At 46.6% G+C, this 16,166-nt stretch overlaps 1 protein-coding gene across 4 annotated transcripts in view; it reads right to left on the bottom strand.

Moving 5' to 3' along the window:
* The window catches only part of LOC121505435 (monocarboxylate transporter 2-like), a 78,789-nt gene that overhangs the window by 23,708 nt on the left and 38,915 nt on the right, over positions 1-16,166 (bottom strand). For 2 of the 4 annotated variants that reach the window (XM_041780774.1, XM_041780776.1), the window contains one exon: positions 11,730-11,974. In XM_041780774.1, coding sequence (XP_041636708.1) covers positions 11,730-11,974 — 245 coding nt within the window. Of the gene's footprint in view, positions 1-11,729; positions 11,975-15,069; positions 15,193-16,166 lie in introns of those variants that run through there. The other 2 variants (XM_041780777.1, XM_041780778.1) reach the window with 2 other exon arrangements.

The following is a 16,166-nucleotide window of genomic DNA, read 5'->3' as shown; positions in this document are numbered from 1 at the left end:
CTTCTCTGTGATTGGCTCTTTGCTTTGGTAGACATTAATGAGAGCTGTGTTTTAGGCTGTTGTGGTTTTGTTTTTCAAATACATTCACTTACTAAGCATATATTTTGGTTACATGTTGGCTTTAGTGATGTAACAAACATGTTATATATTATGCTACAGGTTTTTGTTCTGTGCTACAAGATTGTCCCCCTCTGTAGCACCAGTGCTATGGGCTAAAAAAGTTAACGTACAGCCCTGTTGGGGTATTTTTTATAACCTAACCGTGCTTTAAACTTCTCCACAGCTTTCTCCCTGAGCTGTCGGGTGTGTTTCTTGGTTTTACTGAGATTAGATTACACACAGGTGGACTCTATTTACTCATTAGGGGACTTCTGAAGGAAACTGGTTGTACTGGACTTTATTCATGGGTATCAGACTCCAGGGGGCTGAATACCTTGCAAGCCGCTGTAAAGGTTCGTCTTAGGTTAAGTGATGGTCTGATCAGTCCTGTGGCTGTCCTATGAATAATAAACCCTTCAGGACGCTCCTCTCCTTGTCCCTGACACTGGCTCCCTTCCATGGCTGACTGAGAGGAGTAAACTGAAGAAAGGGGTAGGAACAGAAATGAAGGAGGCGGTCGTTTAAAAAAAAAGGTTTCATTATCAGACAGAAGCTGTGTTACATTTCTTCTTTGCCTCGGCCACTTTAAAAAGCCACATCAGTCTAGGAGTCGTGCCACTTAGTTCCCTCTGTGTGAGTCTTTTGTCGACCTTGAGGAAAGTATCTCTCGTTTGCATCCACAGCAGCCATCGTTATTCTCAGGACCCTGCAGGACTAGAACAGTCCATGATGAGGAGGCCCCAGAGCCTGCACATTACTCTCCTCTAAAAGGCTTATCATCTCCCGGCTGGACATAGTGTGGACTTCATTACACAGCGGACAAAGGCCCAGACTAAATATAACAACCTAAATCCCTGGAGGGACTGACACACATAGAAACGTCTGACAGTTTCTCCAGTTGGAGGCTAATGCAGATCCCCATCACACTTCAGAGCGGATAAAGTTGATAGAAATGGAAAGAAACATCTGCTCTGCTGCAAAAGGCCCAGTCACAGTTTAGCCATGAGACTGCTCCACCAATCTTCACAAACACCCTAACTCCAACTACTGTGGAATATGGTTTAGCATCGCCAAGGATCATGTGACCACGGCTGTCTAAGGTAGGAAGAGTGTATGGGGAGGGGAGGTCAAAAATTCTCTTAGGGTAATTGGAGGACGGTTCTGTCTGTCATATTCATGACGAGCCAATCAGAGTGACAAAAACGTTGTGCACATGCACAACTGCTGACAGGCTACCACTGCCTGATGTTGTGTTCACACCAAGCGCAAGTAAAATCATCCGTGTGAGTGAATTACATGTATGGTCAACGTAAAGATGCGAGCAGATGCCAATTCACCTCAGGCGGCACGAATCAGTGACGTCACCAGATGTCTCCGAAGGAGGACTGGCCCGGGAGGAAATGGCTCATTCAATCCAGAAATGGAGCAGAGACTGGGGTTGTCTGTGCGTGCCCCGAGCTGTACCACAGCGTGCCGGTAACCGTAGCTACCGCAGCAGAGGCCACCGGATACACCAGGAAACCCCACCGTCATGATGACAAACCTGTGCTGAAGCAGCCCGGGAGGAGAGCGAACACATCTTTCCTGTCATGAAAAGCTTCCAGTGTTGCTCTCTGTCCTTGTTTTAATAAAAAGGGCTGCTGTGGCTAAGTCTGAGCTAATCACTGTTGTGTACAACCACTCACAGCCCCTGACTCTCACATACCCATGCTGAAGCAGAAGAGTAAAAACACCTTTGACATCATGAAAAGCTTTCAGTGTTCTTATTATTTATCTTATACAGAAACGGGGTCCAGTAGAACTGGAACAGTGCTAAAGCTTCAGCTGAAGTAATCACTGCAGTGGAGGCAGCCATTACCAACGGCTTACTGTACAACTAAGCTCCGCCCACAGCGCAACTCTGTATGTACGGCTCTGAAAGTATGGTCACTCAGTCAGTCAGTCACATACAGACCCATGTGTAGAGCTGACCTTGGCGGTCAGCCTGAAAGTGTTTGAACTCTGGTAGCACACAGCTGGTTAGCTCCTAACTGACCTGCTACCTTCCACCCACACGGATTCTGACAGTCTGAAGAGTCGCATTCAGACATGGACCAAAGTATTGGCACCCCTGGCATTTCTCCAGAAAGTACACCATTTCTCCCAGAAATTGTTACACAAATGTTTTTGGTATCCACGTTTATTTCCTTTATGTGCATTGGATCAACACAAAAATCAGAAGAGAAAAGCCAAAACTGACATAATTTTACACAAAACTCAAAAATGGGCCGGACAAAATGATTGTCCCCATCTTAAAACTGTGTGTAAATCATTTCATTTCCAGCATGTGATGCTCATTTAAACTCACCTGTGGCAGTAACAGGTGCTGGCTAGAAATCACACCTGAAGCCAGTTAGAATGACTAAAAGTTGACTCAACCTTTGTGTTGTGTGTCTGTGTGTGTCACACCAAGCATGGAGGAGAGAAAGAGGAGCCCAGAATTGACCTATGGCTAAGTCCCACCCTCAAACGCGATGAGCCAATCACAATGCATATAGCCACTCCAATACACTCGGACATCGGCTGCCTGGACGTCCATTGAAATGAATAAGAGAAAGTTTTCGTCCGGTTTTATGAGTTTTTTTTTCAGATTTTCTGTTTAAAAATGGTCAAACGGTGTTCATGGGGTACATGCCACTCCAACACAAGGTATCCTGAGAGTCTGGGCGACGGAGTGTATTTTCTACCCTTTTCTAAGCCACATCTAAACCCAGAAAAGTGTCTTCTTTGGATAAAAGTTTTGCAGTAGACCACAACATCAACTCAGCATGGATAAAATTAACACAGATGTCTACATCTGTTCTAAGGTAAGCCAACATCGTATCTGAGGCAGCATATTGTCACTTTGCTGGAAAGAAATATAAAGTTATCTTCAACATCTCTAACGTTAGCTAAGTTAGCCTAACGTTAACTCTTAGCTGCGTTGTTCGTTGTGTCACGTTGTTTGTTGGGAGTTCATTGGCATTGTTTGTTCTAGTTTTTGTACTTTGGTGATCGTACATCATTGTTAGCTGTTGTCTAAAGGGCTCTAGTTAAACTAATGTTAACTTCTGGAGCTTAGCTTCATGAACTTATCTGTAAAAGCCGAGATAACAAAGGTCGGCAGACGTTCTGCTGAATGATTCAATGTAAATACTGAAGCACCAAACTACCGGAGAGACACTCTTGGTAAAGATGGTAAAAGGCCGTTATATTTTTCTCATGTTCTGAGCCAAAAACCTGAACTTCACTGGCTCTTTGATGCTGATCCTCTATCTTGTGGTCCTCTATCTATTGTGATGGCAACGAGATGCGGTTTATCACGTTTGCACTGGGACCTGTACATTTTGGCTTTAACTGAAGCTTTTTATCGACCTTCTCAACAATAAAATGATTAATATATCCCTCCGGTGCGTAGTTTAGACCCTTTTGGCGACTTCTAGATGACATGTGACCTTTCTGTCTCCAAAAATCATCAATGGCCTCCAGTGAAATGTCTCCTACTGTGACAACTGCAATAGCATCTGTCACTGAATGTTCACTGTTTGTCTGAGTGAGTGGAGGGGGCGTGGCTTAGCCATAGGTCAATTGTCTGAGGACTTAAGAAGCAAAATTGTGGAAAAATTGAACAATCTCAAGGTTACAAGACCATTTCCGGAGATCTTGAAATTCCTTTGTCCACTGTGTGTAATATAATCAAGAAGTTTATAACCATGGAGCTGTGGCTAATCTCCCTGGACGTGGACAGAAGAGAAAAACTGACAAAAGAATGCAACACAGGATAGTTGGAATGGTGGATAAACATCCTCAGTCAACTTCCACACAGATTCAGGCTGTCCTGCAGACTCAGGGTGCAAAAGTGTCAGCTGGGACCATACGTGGTCATCTGAATGAGATGAAGCGCTATGGCAGGAGACCGAGGAGAACCCCACTGCTGACAAAGAGACAGAAAAAAGCCAGACTGGAGTTTGCAAAAATGTACCTGAGTAAGCCTCAATCCTTCTGGGAGAACATTTTGTGGACAGATGAGACTAAGGTAGAGCTTTTTGGAAAAGCACGTCATTCTACTGTTTACAGAAAACAGAATGAGGCCTACAAAGAAAAGACAGTCAAACATGGTGGAGCTTCAAGGATGTTTTGGACTCGTTTTGCTGCCTCTGGCACTGGGTGCCTTGACTGTCTGCAAGGAATCATGAAATCTGGAGACTATCAAGAGATTTTGGGTCACAATGTAGGGCCTAGTGTCAGAAAGCTGGGTCTGGGTCAGAGGTCATGGGTGTTCCAGCAGGACAATGACCCCAAACATACCTCAAAAAGACCAAGAAATGGTTGGAGACAAAGCTGGAGAGTTCTGAAGTGACAGCAATGAGTCCAGATCTAAATCCCATTGAACATCTATGGAGAGAGCTCAAAACTGCTGTTGAAGAAGGAACCCTTCAAATCTGAGAGACCTGGAGCAGTTTGGAGAAGAAGAGTGGTCCAAAATTCCAGCTGAGAGGTGTAAGAAGCTTGTTGAAGGTTATAGGAAGAGATTGGTTTCACTTATGTTTTTCCGAGGTTGTGGAACCAAATATTAAGTTGAGGGTGCCAATAATTTTGTATGGACCATTTCTTGAGTTTTGTGTAAAATTATGTCAGTTTTGTCTTTTTTCTTCTTCTTCTTTTTTTTTTTTGTTGTTCCAATGCATATAAAGGAAATAAACACATGTACACCAAAAACATTTGTAATTGCAACAATTTCTGAGAAGAATGGTGTATTTTCTGGGAAAAATTCCAGGAGTGCCAATACTTTTGTCCATGACTGTATACATTTGAGAGACTTCAGATTTCAGCCTCCAGTCCTGTGTAAAGGGTCCACAGTGCCGTCTCTGTGGATGATTTAATCTAAAATGCTGCAGGAGCTCAGAGCTCCATCACATGCTGTAAATCCTGCAGACCTGTTCCCTTTTAAGACGCTGTTGTCTGAGGGACTTCTGCTCTATTTAAAGGCAGAGATTTACCAGGTCCTTAGAGTGGAAATATAAACTTGAGCTAGATCAGGTGCTTTTCTTTCTCCTGTCACATGTAAACTGGCTCCTGTGTTTATTTCTCCTCCACCTGTATTTATGGTCGGCTGTGGAGGACACACTGCTGTGCACTATGTCCACACCCAAGGTCAAGCCTCTCCCTGTGAATCTGGATTAGTGACACTGATCCACTACAGACACACAGACACACTGCCTGCAGCTTAATGACATCATCAGTGAGCGACCGTGGCTGAGGAGGGCTGAGTCTGTCTGATGTAACTCTATCAGGATTAACACTGAAACATGCCAAACCTAAGTTCACTGAAGAAAAGACGAATAAACCAGAGCTGTCAGTGATGTAGCAGGGTTCCTGTTCTCTGTCAGAGCTGTAGCCTCATCAGGCGTAGAGAAGGACAGCCGTCTGTTAATCTGCATTCTTAGACAGTCAGGGATCTTCAGGGCAGTCCTGGCAGCATTCAGAGGATAGTTCATGTATGATCCTAATCCTGATGACGCTCTGCTCAGTCATGTTCAACTGTTCTCACAGTTCCAGTTCACACTGAGAGATAATCAAAGGCTGAGATGATGAAACCACAACTGAAAGGGCTTCCATGAACCTGCAGAGACCTGCAGAGACCTGCAGAGACAGGACGGTCCCACAGAAGCTCAAAGTGCTCAGACTAAGGTGATGAAAGATCCGGCCCTCAAAATGTTTGATTCATCAGTACTAAAGGCATTATTATCTATAGATAAGTCAGAGTGTATCATTCCATAAAACATGACAATAAAGCTGGCACCTCTGGGAGACTAGCTTATTCAGGCTAACAGCGTTAGCATCAACCTGCTACCATGTTGAGTTAGCATGTTTAAAGCTGCTTTAATGATTGTGTGGGCTCTGACTGGGTTCTAACATAAATGAGAATGTGGATCCCATAGCTACAGATGAGAACTTTGACCTGTTGTCATATGCTAAAGGGAAATTAAGGCGAGCAGTCTTAGACCTACCCCCTGGGGACCATGAGAGTTTGTATATAGTCTACAAGCAATGATATCTTTATTCTATTAAAGGTCAAAGTTGAGTCAGCGCTGTCTTCTCTACAGCAGCTCTGCTTGTCTTGGTAAAAGTGATCAAGATGTCTAGAAAGGACCCAGACTTTTACTTAGATAGGCTAAAATATGTAACATCCTGACTACAGACGCCCTTAGCAGAGAGAGCCTTAGTTCAACTAAACGTAGCAGGGCAGCAGGTAGATGACTGTTCTCTAGATGATTACTTCCTGTCTGTAGTAAAGCCTGTTTATTTAAATGGAGCATTCATCTGTGGGATGAGCAGCAGAGCTGAGGATGAAGGTTGGTCCAAACAGCTGATTCTCCACTGACTCTTGTTTGGTGATTGGATGATTAAAGTCTGAAGAAACAAGACATACTGGCAATTTAACTAATTATTCACTGAGCAAACAGGAGCCTCAGTGGAGGAACCACACAGCTACAGCAGCCTGGCTCCGCCCCCTCATGCTGGTCACCAGCCTGGCTCCTCCCCCCTCATGCTGGTCACAAGCCTGGCTCCTCCCCCCTCATGCTGGTCACAAGCCTGGCTCCTCCCCCCTCATGCTGGTCACAAGCCTGGCTCCTCCCCCCTCATGCTGGTCACAAGCCTGGCTCCTCCCCCCTCATGCTGGTCACAAGCCTGGCTCCTCCCCCCTCATGCTGGTCACAAGCCTGGCTCCTCCCCCCTCATGCCGGTCACCAGCCTGGCTCCTCCTCCTCACCATATATACCAGGTGTTGTCCTGATCCGATACCAGTGTGAACTTTCTGGACTGACTGTTCAGACTAGTAAATTATTCTAGACCAGTATCTGACTCAGAACATGGATCACCAACAGAATCAGAACGTCCAGCATCTCTGTGAGCCTGACGTCGTTTTCCTGCTGATTATTGAGTTTTACTGCTTCATATTAAAATAACAGTAACACAGGGGGCTGCAGCACAGACTCTCTCAGGTATTCTCTATTCAGACAGCACCATGTGATTACAGAACAGCCTGCTATTGGCTGACAGACCTTCACAAAGGGTAAACATGGCATTAGCAGTCAAGCTACTGGTGATAAATGATCATAATTGGATTAAAATGGATAAAAAGACGTTCACGTTTACTGGTGTGGATTTAATCATCAGAGTCCTGAAAAGTCACACGAGTTCCAGGCTCACTGAAAATGCTGCTGTAAGGATTCAAAGGCATCAGTGGGAAGGAACAACGGCTAGCTTTAAGAGGAAGAACAAGTAAGAGGCAGCCATTCATGGTTCAAAAGTTATTGAACTTTTGATAAACTGTGTCACTTCTTGTCGTGGTTGACAGCGCGGGTCTGGAAGGCGTTTTAACGATCACGTTCAGAGAAGAACTGTCACACAGCCTCCATTCTCCACTGCAGTGGCTCCTTTGGTTCTTCTTCTCTGCTCTAAAAACGGTAGCTTGTGCATGCAGTGTTTTCCAGCAGAGAATAAGAACTGATTTACAGCGCTAACATTTAGCATGGCTAAACGAAGCAAAATTAAACCAAATGGTATGACATCAGTGCATAAACTCGTGTTCTTGCTGATACCAATACCTGCATTTAAGCAGTATCGGACATATTTACAATACTGGTATCAGAATCTGAACAACTCTAATAAAAAGGCAGCAAGCAGCTAAACAAGACTAGAACAGTTGTATGGAGAAATTAAGTTAGCCAACAGCTAAGCAGCTGGCGTGCAGACAGGGGTGCAGATCTGTTCTGTATGTAAACAGAAGACCCTGGATGGACCAACCCTCATTTAATGTCTCTCTGGTAGATGACCATCTAAAGGCCGTCCATGCCGTCCTACTGGTGGATGTCAGGATACTGCTGCTCTCAGCGCAGGTCGTCAGACTAGACGAAGTCACAAGAACCATTCTGGCAGGCCAGTCGTTGAAGAATCTGGTGGTCTGGGACACCCAGAACTCAACCAGCCAACTTGTTCTGACTGTAAAAGCACCGAGTGTCCTGATGTGACAGTGGCCATTTCTGGTTTCAGCATGAGTCTTCTCAGGGTCTGGTTGGTCTTCACCAGACTTCCACAAATGCACAACTCTCTGTAACACTTTCACAGTTGAACACTTTAGCCAGACTACAGCTGGATACCCCAGTATCAGCAGGTACTATTCAACAGCATCCAGGAGACGGGCCTCATGATGTTCAGACCCTTCATCAGCCTGACACCTCGAACGAACCAGATGTTACTGATGCATTTCTGAGTCATGTTGACCATGCCAGTCACAAAGGTAGAGGTTTAAATAAGATAGGGAAACTAGTGTTTGAGTTTGGTTGTGCATTTCCACCGTGTAGCGAAAGTCAAACTCAGGATCCACAGACATGATTACCACACCCAGCTGAACCACACCAGACTGGCAGGTTCAGCATCTGCCACAGAAATGTGACAACGGTGGAGACGAGCCAAAGGCCCTTTAACGGTGAGAGAAACACAAGAAGGAGCTCCACGAATGTGTGGCAGGAGTCTTTCTCTCCTTCTCTCTAAAACAATCTTCACCGTTGGTCTCCTCTAACCTGAGAATGAAAAAGGAAGTACAGGCTAACATTTCATGAAACAACCAGGGGAAAACACTGTTATGTCAGCAGCAGAAAGAGGAAGCATAAAAAGAGGAAAAACCGTCAGAGCTGTCTCAGCAGAGGAAACCAGAAACTTCTATCTGTGGACGTGAAGGGCAAAAAAGTCTGAACAGTCTGTTAGAGCGGTAGGAGGCACTCACAGAGGAAAGAATGAGCAGTTTCTCTGGAGAGGAGGCTGGTCTGAGCTCTTAGCCTGACCCTGACCCTGATCCTGACCCTAACCTTGAACCTTTACTTTGGTAGTATGTTATGGAAAGTAAGAAAATACTAAACAGCAGTGAAGCTCATCCTACTTTACATCAGCGTTAGTAACTCATCTCAAATAGGACCGCTGACAAGCATGTCAAATCCACATAGACAAGGATTCGCCATGCCATGCCCCGTTAGCACCAAACTGGACATAAAAACAGGCAGAATCTACAAACACAGTTCCAAAAGAGCTCAGTTTACCTCTTTAGTGAAAGACATGATTCTGATTATAAAGTAGAGCTCTCAGTATTAGGGTTGGTGTTATAATGAAAAGGCATCGCTCATAATTCTCAACAGCAGATAAAAACGTCATGCTGGATATCATGGCTTTATCGAAAAAGAAGGAAAGCCTTCCTCATGCCTCGTCCTGATACTCAACCTTACTACCAGGCCAGCACTGACATAACCTGAAGGTCCTCCCTCTAAAGGGCTTCATTCTCATTGGTAGACACACTGGTGTGAATAAGTTTGGTCTCTAGGCCTGCTGTTGACCGATACAGATGGTAACAGCAGCATAGATCAAGTGACAGGAGGATTACAGCCTGGACAGATGGCAGCAGGGCAGTGCCAAGCTGCAGGAGGCTGAAGGAGGCTGCAGAAGGCTGCAGAAAGCTGCAGGAGGCTGCAGGAGACTGCAGGAGACTGCAGGAGGCTGCAGGACGCTGCAGGAGGCTGCAGGAGGCTGCAGGACGCTGCAGGAGGCTGCAGGAGGCTGCAGGAGACTGCAGGAGGCTGCAGAAAGCTGCAGGACGCTGCAGGAGGCTGCAGGACGCTGCAGGAGGCTGCAGGAGACTGCAGGAGACTGCAGGAGGCTGCAGGAGGCTGCAGGAGACTGCAGGAGGCTGCAGGAGACTGCAGGAGGCTGCAGGAGGCTGCAGGAGGCTGCAGGAGGCTGCAGGACGCTGCAGGAGGCTGCAGGAGACTGCAGGAGACTGCAGGAGGCTGCAGGAGGCTGCAGGACGCTGCAGGAGGCTGCAGGAGACTGCAGGAGACTGCAGGAGGCTGCAGGAGGCTGCAGGAGACTGCAGGAGACTGCAGGAGGCTGCAGGAGGCTCCAGGAGGCTGCAGGAGGCTGCAGGAGGCTGCAGGAGGCTGCAGAAAGCTGCAGGACGCTGCAGAAAGCTGCAGGAGGCTGCAGGAGGCTGCAGGAGGCTGCAGGAGGCTGCAGGACGCTGCAGGAGGCTGCAGGAGGCTGAAGGAGGTTGCAGGAGGCTGCAGGAGGCTCCAGGAGGCTGCAGGAGGCTGCAGGAGGCTGCAGGAGGCTGCAGGACACTGCAGGAGGCTCCAGGAGGCTGCAGGAGGCTGCAGGAGGCTGCAGGAGGCTGCAGGAGGCTGCAGGAGGCTGCAGGAGGCTGCAGGAGGCTGCAGGAGGCTCCAGGAGGCTGCAGGAGGCTGCAGGAGGCTGCAGGAGGCTGCAGAAAGCTGCAGGACGCTGCAGAAAGCTGCAGGAGGCTGCAGGAGGCTGCAGGAGGCTGCAGGACGCTGCAGGACGCTGCAGGAGGCTCCAGGAGGCTGCAGGAGGCTGCAGGAGGCTGCAGGAGGCTGCAGAAAGCTGCAGGACGCTGCAGAAAGCTGCAGGAGGCTGTAGGAGGCTGCAGTCATCTTCTATCCATGTTGACATAAATACTTGCTACAACAAGGTAAATATGGCTCTGTATTTATCAGGTTCCTGTCTAGTTTGACCCATAACTGCTCCTGGTGCAAGAAAAAATAGAAGAGAGCTGAAATCTTAAATCTCTTCGTGCATGAGACGTGCAGCGTTTCAGAGATTCAGCTCTATCACTGGCTGGGTTACTGCATCAGTCAGTGTGGACCAAAACATGGCAGCCTCCTGGTGAGTTTATAAAATCAAATTACTCAAAATGCAGATATCTAGTCAGTGTTTAGTTCAAGATACATACGAGAGAAACAAAAAGCTCTCTAACAAGGTGAACTGGTCTGATCATGCAGGGTTCCTCTTCAATAGTCTGGATCGAATGACTAAGCTCCTGATATCTTTAACAAACACCAGTTGTTTGTATATCTAGGACTCCTGCTGCCCTGGTCTCATTCCCTCTGAGGCAGTTATTTCCCATTTCTCAGCATGCACACTGTTTTTAAAACTACAGTAATCTTTGCTTTCTTTTGTTTCCTCCAGATCTGCTTATTAAGGGGTTTTCGGGAATCATCATGTGATCCTGTGATGCTCTGGTTATAAATCCAGGTCATACTCTAAAGCCCCAGCCTGCCTCAGATGCTCTCCTTTTCCCTGAGTCTATGTTGAATCTAAGATGAATAAAGAGAGCGGGCTCCTCAGGACTAAACACTGTTTAATCTAATAATATCTCCTCCTTCTGGTCTTTCAAAGGAGCACCAGCTCTGGAACAAACACAGCCATCAGACAGAAAAACAAAGACCCAGGCTGACTGATGATACTCTGGCTGTCTTTAGAAGCCACTCTGTCACATCACCATGTTGAACCTTCAGTCAGCTGGGTGGAAGAGCAGAGGAGAGTCTTCTTCAACTCCACTGTACCAGCTGATCAGTCAACACCTCATTATACATAACTCTAAACTTAACACCCAAAAAAACCAGGAAGAAAAGAGCCTGTCTGTACAGAGAGAGCACCAAGAAAGAGCTCAACTATCCCAGTCCAAGGACCCCTGAACCCCCCCAGAGCTGCTGCTTTACTCTACACCCACTCATCTGCAGCATACACACACTCTGACTCACCTGCAGCATACATGATAGCCAGCATGATGGAGGAGATCCATGCTATCTGGCTGTAGGAGGCTCCAAAAATGATCTGGATGTCCTTGAAGAAGACCGTGATGGCCTTGGGGAAGGCGTAGGAGAAGCCAATGGAGATGAAAGATGCGAGCACCACAGCCCAACCCCATCCGCCGTCTGGTGGGGTCACAGCGGGGGAGCCTGAGGCTGGGGGCGGCATACCTGGCCCACCTCGATGTTGATCTACACTGTTAGACAGAGGAAAGAGAGGGAGGGAGCTTGATAAATAATAAACAGATCAATAAATAAATGACAAACACAGCGGGCTGCTCTGTAAAAAGCTTCACCTCCTCCACCCCGCCTCCTCCTTTATAGACTAAATCTTCACCTCCTCCACCCCAGCCTCCTCCTTTATAGACTAAATCTTCACCTCCTCCACCCCAGCCTCCTCCTTTATAGACTAAAGCTTCACCTCCTCCACCCCAGCCTCCTCCTTTATAGACTAAAGCTTCACCTCCTCCACCCCAGCCTCCTCCTTTATAGACTAAAGCTTCACCTCCTCCACCCCAGCCTCCTCCTTTATAGACTAAAGCTTCACCTCCTCCACCCCAGCCTCCTCCTTTATAGACTAAAGCTTCACCTCCTCCACCCCAGCCTCCTCCTTTATAGACTAAAGCTTCACCTCCTCCACCCCAGCCTCCTCCTTTATAGACTAAAGCTTCACCTCCTCCACCCCAGCCTCATCCTTTATAGACTAAAGCTTCACCTCCTCCACCCCAGCCTCCTCCTTTATAGACTAAAGCTTCACCTCCTCCACCCCAGCCTCCTCCTTTATAGACTAAAGCTTCACCTCCTCCACCCCAGCCTCCTCCTTTATAGACCAAAGCTTCACCTCCTCCACCCCAGCCTCCTCCTTTATAGACTAAAGCTTCACCTCCTCCACCCCAGCCTCCTCCTTTATAGACTAAAGCTTCACCTCCTCCACCCCAGCCTCCTCCTTTATAGACTAAAGCTTCACCTCCTCCACCCCAGCTTCTTCCTTTATAGACTAAAGCTCCGTCTCCTCCACCCCAGCCTCTTCCTTTATTGACTTAAGCTTCCCCTCCTCAAATCGTTCAGCCTGTTGTTTTATTCTTCTCCATTTCAGACAGAACCGTGGCCCTGTTGTAGGTAAAACGATGCTTTGCTAGAGCTACATCCTTGGTAATCCCTGCAATGGAGGCTAAACCCCGCCTATAGCACACCTCTGTACGCACGGCTCTGAAAGTGCCCTCACTCACTCGGTCACATACAGACCCATGTGTAGGGCCGACCTGGTGATCAGCCAGTAAGAATGTCAGATCTCACCTTAGACTTGTCGGATTACAGTAATGTTAAATATCAGTGTTACAGCCACTAATGTGCTGTACCAAAGGTGCTGGGGGTAATGTCTTCTGTCTCTGAGTGGATTATCTGGTCATGGCATGGATGTGGTTTTAGTCAGGAAAAAAACACATGAGAATGAGACAGAGGAGGTCAGATTGTTTAGGCTAGAGTGGCTGTAGGCTTTACTCTCAGTATGAATGTATGAACCAGCAGCTCTTACTGACAGTACAGAGACAGAGGAGGTCAGAGGCTCTGTCACTGACACCAGCTACTGCTGCAGTCAGCTGACATGTAGGAGCGTGTCCTGGAGAACACGTCACACACGTACACAAACACAGCGTTAATTATCCGTATCCTACCCGATGGAGCAGAACAGCCCCGCCCACATCTCACCTTGAGTCCACCCCCTCGGGCAATCAACGAGCAAAGACAAAGAGAACGAAGCTGTCAGCTGATGAAAGAGTGGTTTATATCCAGGAGCTGCTGTGTACAAAACAAACACACCCTTATTACACAATAACAAGCACGCCACTGCCAACACTACACTGATATTAAAGAGGGTCTGCATCTCTGACCTGATTCAAAGACAGAACCTGCTACTGCCAGTCATCATGGAAAAAGAAGAGTCTGTTTAACCACAGCTGTTTAAGGCCTATGAGGCTAACTGCTGCAAAGATGGGCTCAAGACAATTAAAGTGTTAGAAACTGCAGAAAGTGTACCAGAGCCAAAGACAACGCTAGTAAAGACAAATCAGTCTGAAGCTTTCATAGACGCATCCCTGCTCTGAGGACGTGGTTTCATTCTGATCCACATTAGCAACAGAAGTTAGCCAGACCATGGTGGACTTTACATTTTAACCTCTCCCTGATAGAACTCATGTCACTGCATAATTTTAATCTTTAATTCTGACTAATGCAGCAAAAACAAAAACAAACAGACCCCCAAACATCTCCCTTTGTTCAGCATGACAGCCTTTTCATCTGGTTTCATGTCTGATTTGACATGAGTCAGCTGAATCCTCGTTTAGTTGACTGAAATGTCAGGTTGGACCACTTGTCAGGATACTTTCATTCATTTAAAGGGAAAAGGACAATAAAATAGCAGTTATCAAGTCAGAAAAGTTCTTTGTTGTATGACTAAACAAGAGTGATTTTAGTTGGAATGAGTTATAAATATCATTGCTCACTACATTTTTACCCCTTCTCACCCCCAGATGTGCATAAACACATCAAATAAACTTCTTTTTGAAATCAACAATTAAAAAAAAAATATCGGTTCTTATCCATTATCAGCCATCAGGATAAGCAGATGATGGGTTGACTGTTCAGACTAGTAAATTATTCTAGACCAGGATCTGACTCAGAACATGGACCAACAACAGAATCAGAATGTCCAGCATCTCTGTGAGCCTGACGTTGTTTTCCTGCTGATTATTGAGTTTTACGGCTAAATATTAACAATAATACAGGGGGCTGCAGCACACGCTCTATCTCTCCATTATGCTCTATTCAGGCAGTATCACATGATCACAGAACAGCCTGCTATTGGCTGACAGAACAAAGCAAATACAGCGGTTAGTGTTCCACTTAGCATTCGGGCTAGCAGTTAAATGATCGTGATTCTACTGAAGTGGATAAAAAGAGGTTAAATATCAGGTTTACTGGTGTGGATTTAATCATCAAAGTCACACGAGTTCCAGGCTGAAAACGCTGCTGTAAGGATTCAAAGGCATCAATGGGAAGGAACAACGGCTAGCTTTGAGAGGAAAAACAAGTAACCCTGAATTTCCATATACAGCGTGTGCGCCACGCACCAAAACGCCATGGGTTTGCTCCGACCAAAAGGCGAGCGACCTCGCCCACTGGAAGTGAGTCTAGAGCGCTGTGCCGCGGCACGCAAGCCCTGATCATCAGGAAGAGATCACGGGAGAACTGAGAGTTCACGCAGGAATAGCATGTCAGCAGCAGACTGTTTTACCTTTTGGGGTTAATTTATCATCCTCTCTGGTATAAGTCCATGATATTCTTGCTTCCTCCATGGAGTGAGGACATTAGGAAGTTAAATGGTTCATGCTTGCTTAAAGGATCTGTAGCTAAATGTTCCCAGAAGTGAACTCTTCCTCGTCAATGGTGCCATTGTAGCTCTGTGACCCACTGACCTCTCAGTGACCCTTTGCTCTCCCTGCAGGATGAGACGTAATGTTGATAAAGTGATGATTTAACGGGAGTCCGTGCATTGTGTTTTATTTTGAAAGAACCGGATGTTCTACGCTTGTGACTTCCATGGTTGGTGCTTTCTGAACGACGGTGAATTTATGAGGTTTGGCAGCGGCCGGCGCTGAAATAGACCTGCAGCATATCTAAAACGAAGCGGAGCGGAGTGGCGCTCCTGGCACACGCCACTGCCGGTCTAGAGCGCCGGCTATGGAAATGCTCTGATAGACTAGAGAGGGAGCGAAGTGCTCCGCAGTACAATACACCGGCGTTCCACGGCGCGCACGCTGTGTATGGAAATGGGGGTAAGAGGCAATGATTCGTGGTTCAAAAGTGATTTAACTTTAGATAAACTGTGTCACTTCTACGTTTTAACGATCATACTCAGAGAAAAACTGTCACACTGCCTCCATTCTCTGCTGCTGCAGTGGATCCTCTGGTTCTTCTTTGTTGCTCTAAAATTGGTAGTGCGTGCATGACATCCTTTCCAGCAGCGAAGAAGAATTGACTTCCAGTGTACTGCGCTAACAGGTAGCATGGCTAAAAGAAGCTAAAAATAAAGCTAAACCAAACGGTATCGGATCAGTGCATAAACTGGTGTACTCACCGATACCAATACCTGCATTTATCAGAATCAGAACAACCTTAGTTATTGGTTCTACTTCCTCCAGATTCATGGAGCTACTCAGCGCTGTCATTCAAAGATTAGCCACTTCTGTTTCAGCTTAAATCCAGCTTTAACAGCAGCAGCAGCCGTCTGTAAATGAGCCATGGACATCAATAAATAACGGCCCTCTCTCCCCTGGTCACTATCAGGTTGCCCACAGTCAGGTCTGCTCTGAGTGTCAACAGGAAGTCATT

This window comes from Cheilinus undulatus, linkage group 23 (assembly GCF_018320785.1).
Source record: "Cheilinus undulatus linkage group 23, ASM1832078v1, whole genome shotgun sequence".
NCBI lineage: Eukaryota > Metazoa > Chordata > Actinopteri > Labriformes > Labridae > Cheilinus > Cheilinus undulatus.
This window is presented reverse-complemented; position numbering and strand designations above follow the sequence as displayed.